This window comes from Wolffia australiana, chromosome 12 (assembly GCF_029677425.1).
Source record: "Wolffia australiana isolate 7733 chromosome 12, ASM2967742v1".
Classification (NCBI taxonomy): domain Eukaryota; kingdom Viridiplantae; phylum Streptophyta; class Magnoliopsida; order Alismatales; family Araceae; genus Wolffia; species Wolffia australiana.
The window spans coordinates 10225362-10250745 of NC_135846.1; the positions used below are offsets into that span (position 1 = coordinate 10225362).

General features: G+C 44.4%; 3 protein-coding genes across 3 annotated transcripts; 2 read left to right on the forward strand and 1 right to left on the reverse strand.

The window, feature by feature from the left end:
• Positions 1–6952: 6952 nt before the first annotated feature.
• LOC144710738 (glycosyl hydrolase family 81 protein) lies at positions 6953–12232 on the reverse strand. Its single transcript, XM_078584579.1, has one exon. It carries the CDS (start codon positions 12153–12155, stop codon positions 10191–10193), a length of 1965 nt encoding a protein of 654 aa, XP_078440705.1. The 5' UTR covers positions 12156–12232; the 3' UTR covers positions 6953–10190.
• On the forward strand, positions 7073–10174 carry LOC144710737 (Leucine-rich receptor-like protein kinase family protein). The gene has a single exon (XM_078584578.1). It carries the CDS (start codon positions 7073–7075, stop codon positions 10172–10174), a length of 3102 nt encoding a protein of 1033 aa, XP_078440704.1.
• A 3927-nt stretch (positions 12233–16159) lies between the features above and the next one.
• On the forward strand, positions 16160–18703 carry LOC144710246 (PCNA domain-containing protein). Its single transcript, XM_078583958.1, has 8 exons — positions 16160–16402; positions 16488–16577; positions 16935–17089; positions 17502–17622; positions 17709–17828; positions 17901–17971; positions 18044–18329; positions 18429–18703. The coding sequence occupies exons 1-7, from the start codon at positions 16292–16294 to the stop codon at positions 18279–18281; spliced, it is 906 nt and encodes a 301-aa protein (XP_078440084.1). The 5' UTR covers positions 16160–16291; the 3' UTR covers positions 18282–18329; positions 18429–18703.
• The last annotated feature ends 6681 nt before the right edge of the window (positions 18704–25384 follow it).

The following is a 25384-nucleotide window of genomic DNA, read 5'->3' on the forward strand; positions in this document are numbered from 1 at the left end:
AAAATATTTACGCTCATTATTATTCCATGTGATGTTTATAATGAAGTCCATGAACATGTGCAATGATAGTGAATTATGATGAGATCAAAATACAGTGATCACTAGTCTTTAAACATGTATTCTAAATATTCCTATTCGATGGATTGTCGACGCGGACATCGAATTATCCGGATGGAATAGCACTAACTGATCCTACTTATACAATAATTATAGCTGATCATATAGTTATTAAAGTGGCGACAATAAGGACAGATAGTGGGAGCACTCACCCTCCCACCTAGCTGACGACGTCTCAAGCCAGAGGGGTGGACTACGCCCGCCTCGAAGGAGGTCCTCATCACGCACTTCATCTATGCCATATGTCGGCAACGAGGACAGCTCCAATAACGCTCCATCATCGTCATCAGGGGGCTCTGGTGGGATGTCGACATGCACACTTCACCGAGCACTTGCAAGGTATCATTTATGTATCTTTTCATTTTATGAACATGGGCGTGGACGAGTGGGATCCGAGTGTAATTAGGATATTTATAGCCGTTCCACGCCTATAAACACTCCACTTATCTATAAAATCCCCTTGGGTGGCTACCAGGGCACGGCTAGATCATTCTACGGGCACAACCGCTAGGTTGGCCGTACCCGGCACCGTGTTTTTTGCCCAAAAAAAAAAGGACAAATAGTGGGTGCTCTTTGGAGAAAGAGTTCACCGAATTGATCCATGTGAATCCCTAAATGGTATTTTACCTAAACGTCAATCAGGTTGATTCAAGTCATGGTTGTATAAGTGATCCATTGACCTGAGACACCAAGGACATCTACTGAATGGATGACTACATTTTGACTACGACTTACGAGCCTCTAATCATTGGATTCAAACAACGCATAGCTCGGATGTAGTAAGAAGCTCACTGAGATGATTGAGTAGTCAAGATGGGATCATCTGCCCTCGGTATATTTAGTGTGGCTAAGCACAGACAGAGATGAAAATATATGTGGCCAGCAAGCCAATCACACATTCCACATCTTGTTCCATGTTCATTAAGAAAACATATTTATTATAGTGCACGTGTGATGCTTATAATAAAGTCCATGAATACATGATCGGGCTTAGTGAATTATGATGAGATTGCAATACAGAGATCACTAGTCTTTAAGCATGTGTTCTAAATATTCTTATTCAAAGGATACACGAGAAGGACGTCAAAGTATCCAGATAGAATTGCACTATCTATCATCACTCATATGATGAGTATGACCGGTCCCGTAGCCATTAGTGTGGAGACACTAAGGATAGATAGTAGGTGCTCTTTAGTGGAAAGAGTTCACTGAATTGATCCGTACGAATCCCTGAGTGGTATTCTACCGAACTGTTAATCAGGTTGATTCACGTCACGGTTGTGTAAGTGATCCTTAGACCCGAGACACCAAAGATGTCTTGTGGACGGACGGTTGTACTTAGACTACGGCCAACAAGTCCCTAATCATGGGATTCTAAACGGTCTTAGTTCAGGTACATCAAAAGGTTCACGAAGACAATTCAGTAGTCAAGATGGGATCGTCCACCTAGGTATAAAAGGTGACAGCTCAAGGAAGACGACGCAATGAAGTCCTTGGCCAAGGCAGTGAAATATCGGAGAAGAGTTCTCTAATGATTTTCGAATGCATCAATACTAACTCGGATGACCGATTAGGGTTTGACACCTGACCATACACTAAGTCGTCCAAGGAGCGTCAAGTGGATAAAGGATTATACATACACGGTAACCGATGACGAACAGGTTCCATGAGTGAGTTGATAAACACTCCTTTGTATCTTCTAGAGCATGAGGTGTAGCTTGGCACCCCACGTGTTGAAGACTCGACCTATCAATTGGGTTAAATGGATCCAACACTAATTAATTTATATCTTGATATAGTTAATTAATTTAGAAAGCCAATAAAGGTTATTAGGACAATGGAGTCGTCAACTAGATTGATACATAGGCCTAGAGGGTCATGTTAAAATGTTCTTTTGGACGTCGGAAGATATAATTAAATTTTGGGGGGTGTAAATAGGGGAAGGCCCTAAAAAAAATTCACCCAGACCATAATTGTTGAGGGGGCCTTCCCCTTCTTCTCAATTCTCTCCCTTCTTCTCCCTTCTCCCCTACCCCCTATCCATCCCCGATGCAAGCAGGAGGACGTAACAATGGTGACGGAGATTTAACGAGGCTCGTTAACAAGAAGGATATGATTCAACGTGCCGAGGATCATGTCAATACGTCTAGAGGCTGCACACTTGAGCAACTCGACTCGCCTCGCTTCGGGATCGAGGAAATCACAGATGTGATCCTTGTAAAGATAATTTGTTGCATGACTTTATCAATGTTGTTATGATTCCATTACGTGTCTTTCGTTGTGTGGAATCCTCATTTTCATCCAGATCTAGGCTTCTAGAACCCAATAGATAGTGGGTGCTCTTTGGAGAGAGAGTTCATTGAATTGATCCATACGAGTCCCTGAATGGCATTATACTTAAACGTTCAATGAGTTGATTCATGTCACGGTTGTATAAGTGATCCACTTACCTGAGACACCAAGAACATCTAGTGAATGAATGACTACATTTTGAGTACGATTTACGGGCCTTTAATCATGGGATTCAAACAAAGCATAGCTCGGATGTAATAAGAAGCTCACTGAGATGATTGAGTGGTCAAGACGGGATCCTCTGCCCTCGGTATAAGAGGAGGTTGACTCAAGGAAGACGATGCAGAAAAATCCCTGGCCAAGGTAGTGTGGATATTTTAGAAGGTGTCCACCAATGATCCCCGTTACGCATCCACACTAATCGAATGGCAGATAATGGTTTGACGATATACCATACCCTAAGTCGTTTGAGAGTCTCGCGTGGATGATGGATTATACATATACGCTAACCGATGACGGTGAAGGTTCCATGGGAGAGTTCGACACTACTTGGTATCTTTTAGAGCACGAGGTGTAGCTTGGCACCCCACAGGCTACAAACTTAACCTATCGATTGGGTTAAATCAATCCTTATCTAGTTAATTTATATGTTGGTATAGCTAATTAATAAGGTTGGCCAATAAATGTTCTTGGGCCATTAAAGTTATTTCCTAGAATGATACATGGGCCTAGAGGGACGCACGCACAAGGTCATAAGGGCATTGGTGGATATGTTTTACTTTGGAGGGTTTTTGACAAAAACCTTAAGTGAAATATAAAGAGGAAAAGGGGTCTCGTTTTAAGCACCCGTGCAAGCCTGATTTGAGAGCCCCTCCCTTTCTTCATTCTCTAGATCATTACTCAACCAAGGAGAGAGTCTCCAAGGAGAGCTGAAGAAGAAGAGGTGGAGATCCAAGCACCGAGTGATCGCATGGATACTTCTAGAGGCCGGACGTGTGAACAGCTTCGAAATGATCTCAAAGTGAGCATGTCAAGGGTAGAATAAGTTCCCCAAAAAGGTACACTCACTATCTTGTTTTAAAGATTGATTGTGAAACGATCGACACGCTTCTGCATCCATGGAACGTGTTTTCCATGGCTAAACTAAGGCACCAAACCCAACGGACACTTCAAAGGTAAGATTTCTTAAAAATTACCTTGCCAAGGAAAACAAGTGTAGATTCTAGATCGTATATATCCATGGGGAGGAAAGTAAAATATAGCAATAAGAAATGGATGTTGGTTGCTCATGCCAGAGGTTGCCATTCTCGTCACTTCTACAACGTGGCAACATGGTTACATGAACAAGAGATCTGTTCTGGCGCGGTGGTTGCTCTACAATTGAATGGTTGTGTCCATGAATGAAAGTGAAGGGAGAGGAGCAAAGGAGGTTGCAGCACAATCATCACAAACATTGTGGTGATGTCTGATAAGTCTAAAAAGGGTGTGATTAAATGCAAGTTAAATCATTTCTTCTGGATTTAATCTTATGCAATAAATTTATAAGATTCCATTTTTAAAACATAGATAGTATAGAATGAGAAAGGGTCGAGCCACAGGGAGGCTACTATCCTTAAAATCTGAATGTATTTTATGGTTCTAGGAGCTAGAAATTGCATGAAGGAATTGAATGCCTAATAAATAGAGAGAGGATGCTAAAGGTGAGAAGGGGAAAAAATATGAACCTTCTCTTGAATATTCAGATCACCTGAATGAATGATGAGAATCATAGTGGTGTTTAGGGCTTGATCTTATTGAAATGATCAATACCTAAGTGAAGACATGGATGGAAAGAAATCCAACATTCCTGATCATGATTCTCCCTTGGGGGAAGCAAGATCCTGAAGGGAAACTGAATATAAGTGTCAAACAAGATGTAGGTAATAATAGATTCAATCCAAATGAGATCCTATCAATGGTAGATGGCATATATAATTTGTTTTTATTTTATATTGCACACTTAAACTAAGGTGATGCACTCTTGGCATTTTGGCAATAAACAAGAAGAAGATCAAGAGGGGAAGAAGAAATTCACCATATGAACTCAAGAACTGCAGAAAATTTTGAATTTAAAAGCTTGTTGTGTCCTTCCTTGCCAACTAGGGTTGGGGCAAATTTGAAGTTTTTTTCCCCCTTTCCTCATATTATTTTACAAATCCCTTTGAGATATGGAAGAACAGGCAAAGAAAAAACTACCCTCAAAACTTCACGTCGATCTGATCGTCGGATCTCGAGATATCAAGGTTTCAATTTGAGTGAATCATGGCCATCCAAATTCTTCCTTTTCTCTCTCCTCCAGCTATCACAAGCTCATATTGACTTCCATGTTAAGAAATGAATCTTTCTGCAAATCTAGAGTTGGACCATGTGAGAAAATATGGGAAAAAGTCCATAAAAATTAGGAAACACCATTAGTGATTCTAAATGACTAGGATTTGCCTTGTAAAACTAATTTCTTCATGAATATGAAGTCAAACAAATCTCTAAAATTCTAAAAAATCTTGAAAAATCATTAAATTCACACTAAATGCAATTTTAATCAGTTTAAAGCATGATAACGTGCAAATATGGATATTTAGATGCATATATTTATGATTATGCATAATTTTTCTACAATAGTTTGCATGTTATCAATGTCCCCACCACTCTCCCGCTATCCACTTCTCTCTCTTTCATTCTCCCTCCTTGAATATCTCTCTCTTTCCCTCGCCCTTTCCCCCCTCTTATCTCTCCCTCACTCTCCCTATCACTCTTGCCCTCTCACCCTGTCCCCCTCCCTAACTTTGCCACTTCCCTGCTTTACCTTTATATCTTTCCTCTCCCTCTCTCCCTCTATCCACCTCTCACTTTTACTCACACAGTATCTCCCTCTCTATCCACCTTTCTCTTTTACTAACTCACCCCCTCCCTCTCTCCCTCTATCCACCTTTCTCTTTTACTAACTCATCCTCTCCCTCTCTCCCTCTATCCACCTTTCTCTTTTACTCATACACTCTCTCCCTTTATCGACCTTTCCATTTTTCTCACATACTCTCTCCATGTCTCCCTCTATCCACCTCTTTCTTTTACTAACAAACACTCTCTCTCTCTCTTTCACTCACTCTCTATCTCACTCATTAAATTTCTTTCTCTTTCTCTATGGCTCAATACCCATATCTGACTCTATCTCATTCCGTCTTACTCTCTCCCCCTTTCTAGCTCTCTCTTTCCTTTCACTCTCTCTCTCTCTAACTCTATCTTTTTCCCTATTATTCTCTCTTCCACTCTAATTCTATCCCATTTCCCTCTCACTTCCTCCCTATTTCTACATCTTGCCCTCTCACTTTTTCCCCCTCACTAGTTTTCTATTTTTCCATTACTCTCTCCCTTCTTTAACTCTATTCATGCCAAGATTTTGTTTGATTTATTGCGTTGGTTCCCCCAGAAAAATTGCATGTTTATCTTTTAAATTTTAACTTTGGCCTCTTAGTTTTTATTCAAAACCATGACATTGACTTTTAAATTTAAATTTAATATTGACTTGTCAATATGACCAGACTGAGACCAGACTCAACCAACTTTGACCTGACCTGAGAACGGACTAGTCCTTGAACAGACTGAGACCTGACAGAATTTCAGGTCTAGGTTTAGGTTTGTCCTAAAACTGGACCATAACCTTCCCTATAACCATGAGTACAAGACTCGCCCAAAGAGACAAGATATATCATCGGTAGCAAACTCTTGATTTTGCTTTATATTTGTTACCCATGCCACCTCCCTACTTGCTCCAAGGAGAGATTTTTATATTTTAGTTATCCACTATGAACCAACAAAAATCCGAGTTGATCAAAAGTAATTCCACCAATGGATATTGCAGAACAGAATTGTGCTTCCTCTGACAATTCATAGTTTACAGTTTAACAACAGTTTCACAACAAAAGCCCCTCAGTTTAAGAAGGATGCAGAATCTAGTGAACCCTCCAGATTGGAACACAACACAACTGAGGTTACTCATTAAAAGTCGGAGCACTTCACGTACCACAATTTCGGTCAACAATTGTCATCAGTATATTTGCTATCTAATCCCTTCACAAATCACATTATACTCTCCACAAAACAGTCTCCCGTCAGTGATTCACCCCCCATAACTCAAAACTGCTTTCCCAAAAAGGACTTCTCCCGCACCAGAATCAGATCAGAAGAAACAATGGTGGCAATAATAAATTCAAGACCATCATTAACACGCCGCAATAAACCGTTTAATCTGATTTCTGCCACCAATCTCTCGTTTTCTTTTCGACGATATAAATGTTTTAGAGTGGCAAGTATGACGTCACCATGAAAGTTCACGGGTAGTAGCATATCCGGTCAGCCAAGTCACGCGCACCCGCATGAATGAATTACTAACTTATATCCAAACTCTAAACTCTTACACAAATATATATAAATTCGTCTGAAAATCCTTAAAGTCCAGCGACTGTAGCTATTCAGCAAGCACGAGTGGAGTTGAATGGAGAGACAGAAGTATAGGAAGAGCAAACAGTTCATCCACGTGGCGAGATCCGATTGGTTGCGGTTCTTCATCGGGAAATTTAAATGACAGAGCACAACGGCAACCTCTGGTTAGCCATTACCCGCCACAGACATGGCGGCTTTATTCATCCTCTCGACGCTGTTGGTCCTGTTCCTCGTCTCCGCCGCGCCCTCGCCGGGGTCTGAGTCGGAGATCGGCGCTCTCGAAGACTTCCGATCGCGCCTCCGCGACCCGGTCGGAGCGCTCGCCGGCTGGGACCCCGACTCGACGCCGGCGCCCTGCTCCTGGTTCGGCGTGGTCTGCGACAACTCCTCCGACCGCCGCGTCGTCGAGCTCCGCCTCCCCCTCCTCCAGCTCGCCGGCCCCATCTCCCCCCGCCTGGCCGAGCTCCGCCAGCTCCGCCGCCTCAGCCTCCGCGGCAACGCCCTCCACGGCGGCGTTCCGCCGTCCTTCTCCTGCCTCCGCCGCCTCCGCTCCCTCTTCCTCCAGAACAACCGCCTCTCAGGCCACCTCCCCCCGGCCTTCCCCTCCGATCTCCTCAGCCTCCAAGTCCTCAACCTCGCCGGCAACAATCTCTCCGGCGGTGTCCCGCCGCCCCCCGCGGCGCTCCGCTACCTCGACCTCTCCTCCAACGGCTTCTCCGGCGAGATCCCCGGCGGCCTCGCCGCCGCCCCGCGGCTGCGCTTCCTCAACCTCTCCTCCAATCGCCTCCGCGGGGTGATCCCGCGCGAGATCGGACGGCTGCGGGAGCTTCTCTATATCCTTCTCGACTGGAACCTCCTCCGGGGGACGATTCCCGCGGCGCTCGCCAACTGCAGCTCTCTCATACACCTCGGCTTGAGCGGGAACGCCTTGCAGGGCGTCTTCCCCGCCGCCGTCGGCGAGATTCAGACGCTCCAAGTGCTGTCTCTCTCCCACAATAACCTCTCTGGTTCGATCCCTTCCTCTATCTTCTACCCCTGGCCGGCGCTGCGCGTGGTGCAGCTCGCCTTCAACGGCTTCTCCAAGCTGGCGGCGCCGCCCGTCGACGTCGCCGGAGCTCCGCCGGACTCCGGCAGCTTGACCGTCCTCGACGTTGGCTACAACAGGCTCGCCGGCGAGTTCCCGCCGTGGCTGACTTCCTTACAGACGCTGCAAGTCCTCGACCTCTCCGGCAATCGGTTCGGCGGCGCTCTGCCGGCGGAGATCGGGAGGTTGCAGGGCCTCCAGCAACTGCGGCTTCGCGGGAACTCCTTCGGCGGCGGTGTTCCGCCGGAGATCTCTCGCTGTTCGTCTCTTCAAGTTCTTGATCTCGCGGATAATCGCCTCGCGGGGAGGATTCCTTGGGAGATTGGGGATCTGGCGCAACTCAGAGATCTAGACCTCGGCGGGAATCTCCTCTCCGGCGAGATCCCAGCGAGCCTGGCGGAGCTCCGCCGCCTGCGTACGCTGTCTCTGAGGGAGAACAAGCTGTCGGGGAATATTCCGGCGGAGATCGCGGGACTCGCCGCCGCGGTGGAAGTGGACATCTCCGGGAACTCGCTCTCCGGCGAGATCCCCGCCGCGATCGGAGACTTGACCGCTCTCCAGAGCTTGAATCTGAGCGGCAATGGCCTACAGGGAGTTGTGCCAGGCTCGATCAAGAAGCTGCTGAGCTTGAGATCGCTCGATCTGAGCGGGCAGAAGCTGTCCGGCGCCATTCCTGATGGGCTGTTCGGGCTGCCGGGGCTCGAGGTCGTCCTCCTCGGCGCCAATTCCTTCTCCGGAGAGCTCCCCGAGGGCTTCAGCGGACTGTCCAACCTTCACCAGCTCAACCTCTCCGGGAACTCCTTCTCCGGTTCGATACCGGCCACCTTCGGCTATCTCAGAGCGCTGACTCTGCTCGACCTGTCCGGCAACCGGCTCGCCGGGGCTCTGCCGCCGGAGCTCGGCAACTGCCGCGACCTCGCCGCGCTCGACCTCCACGCGAACAACCTCTCCGGCGGCGTCCCGGCGGAGCTTGCGGGGCTTGACCGGCTCCGGTCCTTGGACCTGTCCGCGAACAACTTCACGGGGGAGATCCCGGCCGGCCTCGCCGCCCGGTTCCCGCACCCCGGCTCCTTCTCCGGCAACCCGGGCTTGTGCGGGAGGCCGCTGGGGAAGCGCTGCCGGCGAGGCTGGCGGCGGCGGCGGCTATTCTTCGTCGCCTGCCTCTCCGCCGCCGCCGCCGCCCTGGTGGCGCTGATCTGCGGCGGCGGTGGGTTGTGGCTCGCGCTGCGGCGGCGGGATAGCGACGGGAAAAGACGGAGCCCGCGGCGGCGGAGCGGCGGCGGGGACGGCCCGAAGGTGGTGATGTTCTCGAATCGGGTCACCTTCGCGGAGACGGCGGCGGCGACGGGGCAGTTCGACGAGGAGAAGGTTCTCGGCCGGGGAAAGCACGGCGTGCTGTTCAAAGCCTGCTTCGGCGACGGCGCGGTGGTGGCGGTGCTCCGCCTCGCCGCCGCGGCGGAGGAAGGGCTCTTCAGGAAGGAGGCGGAGGCGCTGGGCCGGATAAGGCACCGGAACCTTACCGTGCTCCGCGGGTACTACGCTGGCCCCCCGCCGGGGACGCGGCTGCTGGTGTACGATTACATGCCGAACGGGAGCCTGGCGGCGCTGCTGCGGGACGCGGTGCAGCAGACCCTCGGCTGGTCCATGCGGCACCTGATCGCCGTGGGCGCGGCCCGGGGGCTGGCCCACCTGCACGCCGGCGACGTCGTCCACGGCGACGTGGCGGCGGAGAACGTGCTCTTCGACGCCGACTTCGAGCCTCACGTCGCCGGCTTTGGGCTTCACCGGCTGACGGCGGCGGAGTGCAGCGGCGCGGTCGGGTACGTGGCCCCCGAGGGGCGCGCCAGCAAGGCGGCCGACGTGTACAGCCTGGGGATCGTGCTGCTGGAGCTGCTGACGGGGAGGAGGGCGGCGGAGGAGGAGGAGGAGGGGCTGGTGAAGTGGGTGAAGAAGCTGCTGCAGAGGGGGCAGATGGCGGAGATGGTGGAGCCCGGGTGGCTGGAGCTGGACCCGGAGTCGACCGAGTGGGAGGAGTTTATAATGGGCCTGAAGGTGGCCCTGCTGTGCACCGCGCCGGACCCTCTCGACCGGCCCACCGCGACGGAAGTCGTCTTCATGCTCGAGGGCTGCCGCCTCGTCGGCGCGGACGATGCCGCCGCCGCCTCCTCCTCCTTCGACCCGACGGCTCGTCTCTCGTCCGCGTAGCCGCGGCCGAGGGAGCTCACAAGCGCAGGACAGGACGCACCGCCCGCGGTCGGGAGTGGAGCCACCAGAGCATGTTGGAGAGGGAGTTGCCGTCGTCGAAGCGGGTCAGCCTTCGGGTCTTCTCCAGCGCCGCCTCCGCATCGAAGAGCCCCTCGAGGGCGTACGCGAACCCTCTCCACGCGTCCTCCGTCGCCGCCCAGGACTGCGCCGCCTGCGCCCACCGCACCAGCTCCCGCGCGAACCGCACGTCCCGGAACAGCGCCTCCGTGACGGGCACCAGCGGCAGCACCTGGATCCCCAGCCGGCACTCGCGCCGCTCCGGCGGCGCGAACCAGAGGCCGCCGTCCCTCTTGTTCGCCCACGCCACGCCCACCACCCTGTTCTCCCGACAAAACTCCTCCTCGTAGACACCCTCCCCGGCGTGCCACCACGTGGCGGCGGCGGCCGCCTCCAGCGCCGCCAGCGTCGCCGCCGCCGCCGCAAGCTCCACGTCCCCGTAGCTCATCCCCAGCAGCGCCGCCGCGTAGTAGGCGTGCACGGCCTCGCTGGTGCTCTCCTGGTTCCTCCCGTCGGCGAACTCGGTCAGCCCGCCGGCCCACGAGTGCAGCTTCCACAGGTCGAAGCAGCGCAGCCGCGGGAACGCGGCCCGGCCCTCGCGCTCCGAGAAGCTGACGAAGTCCGCCGCCATGGCGTACCCCTCCGCCTCGTGCTTCTTCCCCCATCCCGGGTCAAGCTTCGCGAGCACGGCCATGGCGTAGAGCAAGTACCCGAGGTGGTAGTGGTGGTCGTTGTACACGCCGAAGCCGAAGTCGACCCCCGGGTCGACGAGCCCCCTCTCCGAGACCAGGCCGCCCCAGAGAGCCTCGTAGCGGAGGTTTCCCCGCAGCCATGGTCCGAGCTCCCTGCGCAGGAAGGCCCTCACCGGCTCGACCAGGTCGTGCCGGCCGACCTCCTCCGCTATCACCGCGAGCCGGGCGGCGCGGGCGACGGCCTTCCCGAAGAAGTAGGAGGACGCGGTCGCGACGGGCCCGAGCGCGCCCACGTCGCGAGCCAGGGCCGCGGCGATCTCCTCGCGCCCGGCCTCGGCCACGCCGCCGATGGAGTGGAAGGTCACGGGGATGGGCTCGGCCTGCAGGAGCCACCGATTCCCGACCACCCCGACCAGCTCCCCGTCGATGCTTTGGTACCGGAGAGCTTCCACGGCGGCGCCGCCGCCGCGGAGGAGCTTGACATGGAGGGGGTGCGCGAGGAGGAGGAGCTCTCCCTGGCCTACCGTCTCCCAGCGGTACTCGAGCGCGAAGGGCGCGGCGAAGCGGGCGCCGCCGGAGACGGCGTAGCGGCCGCTGAAGCGGTCGAGGAGGGGCTCGCTGGCAGCGCTAGGGAGGTAGGCGACGCGGAGCACGCCGGAGAAGCCGCCGGCGCGGAGCTCCGCGGCGGAGATCTGGACCAAGGGAAGAGGGAAAGAGGAGTAGCAGAGGAAGGTCTGGCCTCTGTTGAGTCCCACGACGTGGCGAGTCCGGTCGGCGCTGGAGGAAAAGGAGACGACGGCGTGCGCGGTGGAGATGGAGATCGCTGCGGCGTTGGCGGCGGAGCAGGTGACGAAGGGGCTGCCCCGGACGAGGAAGAAGCGGAGGGAGGGGGGCAGGTCGAGGGTTACGCTGAGGGCGTCGAACGAGGAGACGACGTGCCGGGCGGCGGCGGCGCCGCCAGGGGCGGCGGAGATGGTGAGATCGGGGGTGAAGACTTGGGAGACGAAGAGGGGGGAAACGAAGCGGGAGGGGTAGCAGAGGGTGAGCGCCGAGCCGGAGGAACGGATGAGGTAAGGGTGGATGTACTCTGGCTGGTCGCCACTGTTGAGCACCAAGTTCTGGAAGAAGGAATTGGTGGGGAGAGGGGACGATAGCAGGTGGGGGGCGAAGAACGCCGAGGGATCTTGTAGCACCGACGACCTCGCCGGAGGGAAGGGGATGCCCTCCATCATTGTTCTATCCCTGATTTCGGAAGAAGCTCCCCCCCCTCCGATCTAGCACGAGTGTTGGTTCGTCTGGAAAACAAGTCCAAAGGATATTCAATTACTTATATACCTCTTGGAACATGCGAGGCGGTGCGGTTGCGGTGCGATTTTTCTCACGAATTATGCGAAATTGAGCGGAAGATTTCCCCGGACATTAGAGAGAAATCGCAGAAAAGATTGCCAATTCGGACTTCGGTCTTGATATTTTACTTTAGAACTCTAGAAAAATGTGTAAGCCATAACAATTTAAATAGTACTGCACCATCATCAGGTATCACCTGGACATTTATTTTTAATAAAATCTTCATAAGTTTAAAAATAAAATTATAATTATTGATAGCAACCACTATGTAAATAATAATTATTATGTTATGCAGACACTATTTTACAATATTAATGAAAATTTGTAAAATTTTGATTAATATTATAAAATAGTGAAAATTTTAGAAGTTTAAAATAAAATTCATAATTATTGACATCAACCGCTGTGTAAATAATAATTATTAAATTATGCATACATATTCTCGATGAAGTTACAAATAATAAGTTTTTCATGAGATGGAATGAAAAACTTTGAAAAACTGACATGGACCTAATGTATGATCCCTATGGAATGGTTCACCAATACAGAAGAATAACGAACACTTAGTTTTGAGTATGAACTATAATTGAGCTAAACTCACATATTTATGCGGCGCACGAGACAAGTGACATTCATATTTTCAAGGTTAAACACATGTCAATGAAACCCTAAGTCAGACCTATCCATTTAACATAAACTGCAAATATTATGAGGATTGCTGGTAGGAACTGTGAGTTTTTTCCATATGCAACTTAGAATAACAGAATTTTACAATAAAATTTATGGTCACCGCGTTAAAAATTAGTTGATCTATTGCAAAACTTTCAAAACTCGAACTACCCTTCAGTAAACCATATTGCTCTTCCAAAATTAGTTGAGTTAGTATTGAACTTAACATATTTGTGTTACGACATCGATTATTTTATATATTGGATAAAATCACAAATATAACTGGTAAACCTATCCTCCTTAAGTCCTTGTGCGCCTGATTTTTGTTTTAGTAACAATTCATATTCTTTCTGACACATTATAGCTTTTATTTTAAAATATGTAAAATAAATAAGAAATCGTGCAATTTATGTATAATTTACGTTGCCAATTATATTATTGTTCGTTTGTTTTAATTGAATTTTAAGACGGACACTGAACGCACACATTTTTGTGAAACCCATTTTACTTAAATTTTACTTAAATTTTAATAAATTCTGGATTTTTTGTCCACGGGACTTGAAACTGAAATGGTGGTCAGTAATAGGATCGTTGGGGTATGCTTTGATACTCATCTAGGGAGACTTTGGGGTTATATTGATTCTTATCACCCACCACTTATATCATATCGTATTTTTAGTTCTACAATATAAAGATAAATATCGGCATATTTTATAATTTCCGCTCAGTTTATCTCACGACATCTAAATTGTTTATATTGATTACATCTCAGCAAACAAAGTAAATAACTTCACCCACGTTTATTTTGCCACAGTGAGAGTCATGACTCTTTTATGCCTGAAACAAAAATAGTTAATTCTAGATCCCACAGAATAAACTCCGAAATTAATAAGGAAAACAATTTTTATGTTGACATCGAAAAACATATGTTTCAATTCATGGTTATTTTAAAAAATGATACTTCACGATTGTTTATAATTCTTGTTTGAATAATTATCCCCATTAAAATATTCATTTAGCATTTAATATTAAATCTTAATTTTAAATAAGACAAAATGAATTAAACACCTTTAAATTTTTTAACTTTTTGTACGCTAAAAATACCTCAACCTTTATTCATAAATGATCATAAATTAGAAAACAATAGATATTGGTATATATCTTATTATTATAAGTAGTCTCGCGCATCAAATGTGGGTTAGAAAATTCGAATACATTTACACAGATTTGAATTAATTTACTATGTGAAGATTATTTAATTTTACAATTTATGATTTTAAATTCCGAAAAGAAATCAGTATTTGTTAACAGCAGTTTAATTATGCCCCTTCAGCTATCAAAATGATCTAGATTTGATAAAAGATTTTCCATTTATGATTGGCAAGCAAACCTTCATATAATAAGATTTGTAAGTAAAAACACTGGGATTAACATGTTGACATTTATCTCAGAGGTCAACTTATTAAAATATACACGAAGATGCTAATAAATATTTTGTGTTCTTGAGGCACGTAAACCATTGTCCTCCTTTCCACATGCACCACGTACCACCATGCCATAATGATAAAATGTGTGACCTGGACCAGCTCTGTGAGCATAATGGGGGACTTGTAAACTTGGGATCTCGTGGCCCACATCAATAATATAGTAGTTCCAAATAATTATCTAAAAGCACACTTAACACCTTGAAATATTTGTTGGAATCACTGAATCCAATTATTCATGAAAAAGCTGTCTACAAATTCTGGAAAAGTTCCCAAAAATATATAAAGACGAAGCATTCGAGGTAATTTCTAAATCATATTTGTCTATATTTGATTTATAATACCTTGTTAGTTATCATAATTAAAATATATCAAATAGGAAAGTGTATTTTACACATCAATGTAAACTGTAAAGCATAAGTTGACAATAAGTGACAAAAAATGCAGGATACATATGCATGTTGAATAAACAAGTGTAAAAAGGGCCCAAATATGTGCTACTTCAATTATTCAAACCTCTATGAGCATTTTTTCCCAAATTGACCTTTCAACATATTCATATGATTATTGAAACCGGTTATTGATCAACTTTAGCTATTGCCAAAAACCTATTGGAGATACAAAAAGGCCTGGATTTGATGGTGAGAACATCTGATGATGTTACTGACTATAGTGTGAAGTGAGAATAATCAAACTACGGTGGAAATGGAATATTCTTACACATAATGACTAAGTTAGCTATAGAGAAGGTGGCAGTTATAGTGCAGGGATGTAGACAAGAGGATTTTTTCATTCCAGGACGAAAAAATCATCCCGTCCAAGGGTATGTACGGAATTCGGGACAAAAAATCGTCCGGGGGACGTCTGGGCAAGATGGTTTTCGTCCTATGGGATGAAAAAATGTCTGTCCGGAGGTCTAGATCGATGGACGAATGAATACTGGACGAAAAACCGTCGGATTCACATCTGACGGTTGAGATGTAGCCACATGGCCTCGCAATGACAATTTGCATCAAAGTCCGTGTATTTTTATGCGCATTCAAACTGACGCCGCTCAGAAATAATTGTACATATGTCCTGCCGCATTCTCTCCCCTCTGTATTTCCCTAAATTATTTTGAAAATTCCTTATTAATTCAATGATACCTTGGAATTATTTTTATTGGATATTTACGCTTGCTACACGCGACTTAGAGCTGTATTTCGGACATATATGCAACCAAATTTGGAAAATAGTCCCTCCGAGTTTTGAAATTTCTACATGTTTTTTCTTTCTATTAGTACATTGTGCCCTAAACGACTCAACATACAACAATATGTAAAAATGCTAACATACCTTTGATTAAATTTTAAAAATAAAACGGGTTTTTTCGTTGGTGAAGAGGGACGGGACGGTTTTTTCCCCAGAGGGGATGAAAATTCGTCTCGGGAGGACTGGAGGGGATAGTTTTCGTACAGTTGGAATAAAAATACGTCCCTGCACTGAATCTGTACGTCGGACGGGACAAAATTCGTCCCATCCCGTCCATCGTCCATGTTAAGGACGATCCGGAACTATAGTGGCAGTGCATAATGAATCTTCTTCTGCCAAGGTGGGGGCATTAGACTAGGTTACTTTCTATCAGCAGCATTTCTGTTCACATCCAATAAGAAATTGGATTTCAGAAAGTTAAATCCCCACAAACCTTTGTAATGGTTCTAATGTTATTCAAGATCGTAACCAATGGAGAAGTTGATTCAATCTTGTTCATCTTAGAGCGTTGGCCCAAGTAGCTTTGCTTAACTCTGGGTTGGGCCAGAAGCAAATGAGAGGAGAATGAGAGACGAAGAAGCGACCTTGTGGGGAATTTGAGTTCGAGTTGCTAAACGATGAGCTCGTCTCCCGCGGAAACCGACGAGGGTCTGGACCTGGTTTGCCAGTCGGACTGCGTCCAGGGAATGGTGGATGCCCTTTCATCTGTCCGTTGGAAGCGTAATCAGGTACCTACCCCAGTCCTCGGTATCTCCGAGTTTCCTTCCTCTTGGGTTTATTTTTTATGCTCTTGAAATTCGGTGATCTGGGCAGGACGCATTGGTGGAACTCTCGGAGCACGGAATTGTTCTTATAGTTGAGGAAGCAAATTGCTTGCAGGCCAAAGTCTATCTGAAGAGAGAGGTAAAGCTTGAATGGAGCTCGGAAAGATCGTTAAATGTCGTTCTCATTTTGATGTTTCTCAACGCAGTTTCTCGATTCCCACTGTCAGAGTGTCCATGTAGAGAATTCCTGAGCACTCCTTGCTTTTATTTACATCGAATAATTTATGTATGAACTATGAAGGCATGTCTTATATATTCCTGTTAACTAGGCATTCTATTGTTTACATGTCTACTTTTTTATATTTTTGGCTTTGAATTAGTCTAATTCAATGATAGAGATACAGTTCTGGAGTTCTTTAGAATGTTGCAAGTTTGCTTCACTTGTACAGTAAGGATTTCTTCTGAGATGAATTACTAACGTGTTTTAAATTTGCAGCTCTTTCTGACTTATGAATACAATGCCGAGGGCCGCCCCCGTTTTGGCTTGAGTTTAGGGTTGTTCATTGATTGTTTGAACACATTCTCGTCTCCGGGGAAATCCCCCTTGATTGAGATCGGGTACCCTGGCCCTGACATGCAGCTCATTCTTAAGTAAGCCTCACTTTTATTTCTTTTTTTTTGTCTTTTTCTATTTCTATCATTAGTAGATCGCTGCTTTGTTTGCACTCCACTATCGCAGCATATCTCGCAATCCCGAGTAAAACTTATTGATCAATTTCTTCAAAAAAAAACCTCTTGATAAATGTTTTTAGGGCAATCATCCAACGCATTAATATTCTAGAAGTAAGATTAATCCTGAAATCGTTTCTGTGGTCGGTGGATGAGAGATAACGTACTTTCACCTCCTGTCTGCCATTATTGAGATGCAAAAAAGGTCTAATTTTTCGCTGAAAGATATTTTCAGTACATTTGGAGTTCTGTCCGAAGCATGTATAAAATAAGATTGAGACTAATATCCCCATCCTGGACTGCAGAATCCTGATCCTAAAATTTCATTCATCAGGTCAGTCGATTCATCTGATGTCTGCACATATGCCGAAATCAGGACGAGGATAGCGGACACAATTTCTTGGGACCGCAATTTTGGACCCAGCAGGGACAATCGTCAGAGCTTCACCATTAGAGTGATACAATCATTCCAGCTTTGATGTTCTCCTGTATCTAGCCTTGCCCAGTCTTTCATTAACATAATTCCAACTGCTTATCATAGACATCGGCTCTGAAGGAGGCGATCGACGATCTCGAATGGCCCAGTTCAACTGTCCAGATCCTGCTTCAGCCTGAGCCTCCATGTGTCGTTCTCAAGGGTGAAGGCCATGGGGACTTGCAGGTGCTGGAACCTCTCTCTCTCCTCTCTCCTTATCTTGCAGGCTTTTCAGTCCACTTATTTCCATGATGACAGATTGAGTTTCCACACTATGTGAATTCATGCCTGCTGATGGCTTTCCAATGTGATCATCAATTCTCATACAGGTACATCCTGATGTCGTCTCTCACTCCTATTATTGACCGTCTATAGTCGTCTATGACAATGGTTTCTTGCAGGTACAAGTACAAGTTCCTCCGAGCATCGGTGTCAAGCATGGCAGCCAGTGTCCTAAGGGATGATAACAGGGGGAGTAAGTTGACTTTTGGGAGGGGGCGAATGCTTAAGATACAACACCTAGTTACTGTTGGCAAACCAGGGATTCATCATCCTCGCAGCGACTTCTCTGGGCCGCAGCAGCCATCAGCTGGAATTGCCTACATTGAGTTTTATATCAGAGCAGAGGAAGATGAATGAGAGCTCACAAATATGGAAGCCAGCACACCTCGACAGACCCCTCAAAAGGTTGGTTTGGTCAGAAGAAGAAATCCTGCAACTTTCATTACCTGAAAAAATCATCCTAAGTTTTATATGACTAATATGCCCTTATGTTAATTCCCTCAGCTCAAGCCAGACCACAGATATCATGAGCTCCCACCTTGGTATAATGAAGATTGATCTCACGATCCATTTCAATCTGCCCAGTACGCTCATGGAAGACTGGGCTGGACATGACGTGAATTTCAGCTTGATTATCACAATGGAAGTCCATGGGAATTGGGTGATGGAAGCTTTAGTCTATAATGGGCTATTCTTCCACATCAAGCTCGGATGTTCCAACCCAATACTCAAAATTCAATACTTGATAAATAAATCACATGCTGCTTTTTGCTCTTCCACGAGACTAGGTTGGCCCAAATTGGATGCAGTAGCTCCCAATATGGTATCCTCCCAATCCGTAATGTGGGAAATCATGATGGGGAGATGATAAAAGAGTCCATTTGGGTGGGCTTTAATGCAAGTAGTTTTCGAAAATAAAATTTTTGGAAGACGAATTTGTGGACTTTTTAGTGACTGCCTTGATAATGCAAGTTGCATATGCTACACCAACGCAAATAACAGTGAGATAGTTTCGTTCATAAATCTTGAGATGATAATGATGTGGATCAAGTAAGATGTCCAATAAGCAACTTACTATTGGGGTCTATTGATATATTGATTGATTTACCGTTAGAGACTAGTGCCTCACTAGTAAATCAATTACGTACTTGCATTGGTTTATTGCAATAAATGTGTAGATTATAGGCCTCTACCTATCAAGTAGATTATAGGCCCAAGATCCTTGGTTGAAAATGCGCCCTAGAAGAAAGTCTTGAGAGCAATAGTACCTAGAATATATTACTGGGTAATAAGAATATCGTTAACAAATAATATAAGAAAAGAATTCCAATGCACCTGGAGATAATAAATAATAATCAGTTGGACGCATTTTGAGACTAGAGTTAAGTAAGCGTGACTAATTTACCACAAAAATGAGTAGATTAATTTGATTCCTATAAAGCCTTCGTCATGCAACACACAAAAGATGACTTCCCAGCTCAACAAAGTCTAGATGTTGAGTCACAAAGATATCTCTGTCTAAATCTATTTGGAGGAAAAACATCTCCTATGAGACTGCTATATAATGTAAACTCTATTTTCCTGTAGTAGTACCTTTACTCCATCTCAAGGAATGCATTTATTGGAGCCGTGAAAATATTCCTAGTCCACAATGTCAACCAATTTTTTGTATTTTGATTTCATTTCAATAAAAAAAATAAGTAATACATGGTCTTTTTCATGTACATAGTGGTGAGTGAGGTTGTATCCTCAGGGACTGGTTAAACATATAAAATTTGGTTTAGGAATTACAGGTAGAAGATGAGAGGATAATAATAACAAATAATAATACAGTGCATATATTTTGGAGTATAGTAACTACATCATAAGAATGTAGGACTCTGACATTTAATGAAATAAGAACGATAATATATATGTAGGATATACTATTTATATTGAAAATGCATGACTACATGGGTAGTAGACATTATAAGTATGAAAGTAGGTTGGATTTATTTTATTCCCATTAGAGGAGTATGGAGACGTAACAAGATGGCAGTGGAATAAGGGTTAAAAGATAGTGAGATAGAGAATATGATTTACTAGAACAAAGTATCCAAGGGAGACTTTAGTTAATGTAGGTAAATAGATCATGTTATATGAAAATTACAGGGGAAGGAAGATATGCAAGATTTAGATATAAGATAAAAAATGAAATAATATTTAAATAAAGATATAATTGAAGTAAAATATTATAAAAATATAAATATATTATAATAACATAGGTAATTCTCTGATGCTGTTTGGTTAGAAGTACTAAAAGTGATGGGGATCACTTGTATTCTTATAACAAGGTCCTTCTATGTAGTTATAATCTAATTGTTCAACAAAATTTAAGAAATATTACTGTAGAAATGGTATTATTTACTTTATATAGTATTAAATAGTGTACACAGAAGTATGAGAGAGAGTGCTTATTAATGTTCTAAGCATATTCTATTTTGATTAAAAATTTCATAACTAAGTTATGATATGGCTATATCGGGGAAAACATTGCACCAGAAGGAAGCCAAAAGGTTCTCCCCAAAAAATGAAAGATGATGGCATGTCGATGCCAGATTTTGGTGCCAAGTGGGTCAATGGGCTGCCAAGACTACCACCTCGGCAACTTGCTTGGCTTAACATGGCCTTTGAGCTGCCGTCTGCTTTAGGACTCTCTCAAGTGGCGTTCTCCTCTGAGTAGGCCTCCATAACCCTCCTCTTGTCATCCACTACCCTCCTCGAGAAAATGAATAATATGAGTACCCAGATAGTGAGAAAATGGGAAAGATTCAGAGACACCATTGATCTTCATAGCTTCTTCCTGAAAACCCATGGCCTTAGTCAGATTCTTTGGCATGAACACCATGGTTTTAGTTAAACGAGGCTTTAAGCGATAGGACTGGCATCTAGGTTGTCTTCTCCTGAAACAAAATATGTTTTTTGAGACTAAGCCACTAATGATTCCTTATCATTCATGTAGTTTGCGCTGGATCAGGTGCTCTTTTAAGGGGGCTGCCGCAAGCTGCTCATTGATGCCTTTGTCTCCATCTTCTTCTGCTTCGCTTATTGTTTTGTTCTTAATCTCTAAACATAGACATACATACGTTTGTATTAAAAAGTTCATTCACGCGTGCTTCCTCTCCTGTTCACATGGCATTCCTACTATATCCTGAACTACCAGAAGTATCACGGAGAAACATTAGACACTCTTTTGTTTGACCTTAAAGGGTCAAACAACAATAAAGTATTCAATTGAAATCCTCCAAGAGATCTTGAATATTTTTATTGTATTCGATGTCTGAAGTTCTCCTTAAATATCTTCCTATATATATATTCTATACATTGATATTCATATGATGAATGGAAAATTTGCAAAAAAATCGAAGAGATTCACAAAATGTACGAGCAAACAGACTCATATTCTGGACGTATTCCTTTAGAAAATTACATGACAACAATATGGTCACATTAGTAGCATCACGGCTAAGTTATTGAATGCTAAATTAATAAAATAATCTTTTATTAAATTGACAAAAAATATTTTGCTATTGCTTCAATGTAGAATAACCAAGAAAAGTTCTGTATTTTTTTGAGAGATTAATCAAAGTAAGATGGTGCATAAAGTTGAGAAGGGTCAACCCCATGACTGTTGGGTTCAGTGCCTAGGTTTGTCCATGGAAAACACGTTTCTATGGATGCAGAAGCGTGTCGCTCGATTCATAATTGATCTTTAAAATCATACATCAAATGTACCTTTTTGGGGAACTTATTCCACCCTTAACATGCTCATTTTAATATCATTCTGGTGTCTTTCATGTGCTCGACCTCTAGAAGTATCCACTCGATCACTCGGCACTTGGATCTCCACCTCTTCTTCTTCAGCTCTCCTTGGTGACTCTCTCCTTGGTTGAGTAATGATCTAGAGCATGAAGAAATGGAGGGGCTCTCAAATCAAGCTTGCATGGGTGCTTAAAATGAGACTCCTTTCCCTCTTTATATTTCACTTAAGGTTTTTCTCAAAAACCCTAAAAGTAAAATATATCCACCAATGCCCTTATGACCTTGTTCGCGTTATAGGCCCATGTATCGTTCTAGGAAATAACTTTAATGGCCCAATAACATTTATTGGAAAATATTATTAATTAACTAAATCATTATATAGATTAATTAAATAAGGATCGATTTAACCCAATTGATAGGTTAAGTTTCCAGCCCGTAGGGTGCCAAGCTACACCTTGTGCTCTAGAAGATACTGAGTAGTCTCAAACTCTCTCATGGAACCTTCACCATCATCGCTTAGCGTATATGTATAATCCATCATCTGCGTGAGACTCTCGAACGACTTAAGCTATAGTTTATCGACATACCCTAATTCGTCATTCGATTAGTAATGATGCGTAACGGGGATCATTGGAGAACACTTTCTCTAATATCTTCTCTACCCTGTCCAGGGATTTTTCTGCATCGTCTTCCTTCAGTCGATCTCCTTTTATACTGAGGGCGAATTATCCCGTGTTGACCACTCAATCATCTCCGTGAGCTTCTTATTACATTTGAGCTATGACTTATTTGAATCCCATGATTAGAGGCTCGTAAGTTGTAGTCAAAATGTAATCATCCATTCATGAGATGTCCTTGGTGTCTCAGGTGAATGGATCACTTATACAACTGTGACATGAACCAACCTGATTGTCGTCTAGGTATAATACCATTCAGTGATTCGTACGGATCAATTCAGTGAACGCTTTCTCCGAAGAGCACCCACTATCTATCCTTTGTGTCGCCACACTAATTGCCACAGGATCAGCTATACTTATCGTATAAGTAGGATCAGGTAGTGCTATTCTATCTGGATAATTCGACGTCCCTCTCGACTATCTATTGAATAGGAATATTTAAAATACATGTTTAAACACTAGTGATCACTATATTATGATCTCATCATAATTCACTAAGTCATTGCACATGTTCATGGACTTCATTATAAACATCACACAGAATAATAATGAATGCAAATATTTATTTAATTAACTTAAATAAACATTGTAGTGTGATTGGCTTGACGCCCACATAATATCCATCAGTGTCATCATCCATCAGATTCTCTCCTCATCCATTTCTGCCTGATACTTCCGTGGCCACTACCAGGAAGGGGACCCCACATTTCTGCTTCTGCTTGTACTCCCAATCAAACAATTTTCCTTATGCGAACATCAACTCCCTAATACATGATCTCTGCCACTAATGCTTCTACCCCCATCCCATCACTACACTTACCAATTCTCTTCGTGCGTACCTCTACTGCTGCTCCACATCCATGTATGACTCTCATGAGCACCACTGTTGTCGACCCATCACTACACGTCTCATGTGTGTGCTGATGCCTTGACGGTCCAGCCCATGCCTTTTGCTTGCTACCACCACCTCTTTGATCGGACCTTCTTCCCCATCCCATCATAAGGTCACCGTCGACCTAGCCATGTGGCATGGGTTGACCCATAGTCAACTACCAACACCTACCCACAATGAATGGCCAACACTGATGTACACTCAATGGTAAACACTGACCCCCCCCGTTAACAATAGTCAACTTGGATCCCATGGCCAATGATCACCTCTGAACCCTATTCAATGGTGAACTCTGACCTGTTTCAATGGTTAACTCTGATCTAGTCAATGGTCCATCATGGTCTCTGTAACAGTCGACTATGACCTGATCAACTATATGACATGGTTAAATAGTCACCTCCTACCTGGCTACTAGTCACCTCTTACCCCATCAATAGTCCATCCCCCCACTAGTGAATGGATAACGTAAGTCACAACCAACAGTTGTCCAACAATCAAGTGCTCTCTTTCCACTTTATAGTAAGGTGTTTTATTTTTTCAGTATTTCTACTGTGATTGGAGTTAGATTAACAAAACTTCCAAGACCAAAATTTATCAAAATACCGATCCCCACTAATCATTGAATCTAGGGATTACACCATTGAGCTTACAATAGACTTATACAATAAAATTTATAAATACCCTTAATCACTGAATATAGAATATAGAGCAAGCAAGGGTTCGAACCACAAGGAGGCAATAAGCAATAATTTTATCCAATTTTTAATGAATTAACTCAAGGATGAATTAATTTTGCAATTAATTAACCTTAATTATACTTAATAATGTTTTTAATTAACCACAATTAAGTAAAAACTTAATTTTGATTTTAAATATTTCGGTCAAAATATTCAAGATAGGATAATTTTAATTATCAGGTCAAATTAATTCGGATTAATAATTTCCCAATTATTTTCAAATTTAAAATAGATTTTAATGAATTAAAATTGGGAATTTAATAATCAAGAAAGGGAATTTGAAATTGGACTTCAAAATGGATGAATTTCCTTATCAAATTTTGTATATAGGTTTTTTATATATTAAATTGAATTTCCAAACAATAAAATTTGAAATCTAGAGAGAGAAAAGAAGAGATCAAATCTAGAGAGAGAAATTAAAGAATTTTGTGCAAAAGGGAAATCCAAACCCAAATTAAAATTCTAAAAATGCAGAAATGTTTCAAATCTATTTAAAACGAAATATTTAAATTCAGATCTTGAATCAGACTCAAAATGCAATGCTAATTTCATTAAAAATAACTTCTAGGGCATGTACATTTTGCCCATGCCAAGGCGTTTTAGAATCTTTCAAGAGGAAGTGTAAAATACAAATAAAAAACTTACAAATTTGAGTGCAGAATCAAGAACTGTCGACTTCCAAAGCAACTCCTGTGTCCTTCCTGGCCAAATCCTTGGAGAGAGCTTCGAAAAGTGAATTTCACCCTTTTCCAGACCTCTATTTAAAGATCCAACTTCTATAGAGAATGTAGAGGGGGAAAAGACAAACATGCCCTCAAAATTTCAGCCCAATCGGACGTCTAGATCTCAAGATATCAAGGTTTTACTGAGGATTAATCAAGGCCTTTGGATCTCTTTTATCTTTCTTAAAAATGGGATTTTTCTATTGGCTGGCATTGTTTTTCTCGTTCTCCCCATCCTCAGATCGTGATCTGACACGTTGTTGTCCGCGTCCGCAGGCCCAATCATTGACGAATGATTTTTTACTTTTAATGGCCCAGAAAATGCCACGTCGCCCTTTCGTATTATTTTTTTCTGTAAAATAAGCAGAAAATGACAACGTCAGCCGCAATGATTGACACACGCATTGTCGATTTACGGCTGCATTTAATGCACGTGGCAAATCGACGCCGCATGCACCTTGAATCACGTGTGTCGATTAGCGTGTTCATTAAATGCACGCGCTAACGAACTAAAAATAATAATCATACGTAGAAATGCACGTGTGTCAGTTGCCGCGTGCATTTAATGCACGTGGCTAACCGACCGCGGTACGAGGTATTTATTTTAATAAATGCATGCGAAAAAAAAGTG

Excerpts from the sequence above, each read along its gene's own strand:
- LOC144710737 (XM_078584578.1), top strand. The coding sequence starts at position 7,073 with ATGGCGGCTTTATTCATCCTCTCGACGCTGTTGGTCCTGTTCCTCGTC.
- LOC144710738 (XM_078584579.1), bottom strand. The coding sequence starts at position 12,155 with ATGATGGAGGGCATCCCCTTCCCTCCGGCGAGGTCGTCGGTGCTACAA.
- LOC144710246 (XM_078583958.1), top strand. The coding sequence starts at position 16,292 with ATGAGCTCGTCTCCCGCGGAAACCGACGAGGGTCTGGACCTGGTTTGC. Across the intron at positions 17,623-17,708 it reads GTCAGAGCTTCACCATTAGA|ACATCGGCTCTGAAGGAGGC; the intron begins GTGATACAATCA and ends TGCTTATCATAG. Across the intron at positions 17,972-18,043 it reads GATCATCAATTCTCATACAG|GTACAAGTACAAGTTCCTCC; the intron begins GTACATCCTGAT and ends GGTTTCTTGCAG.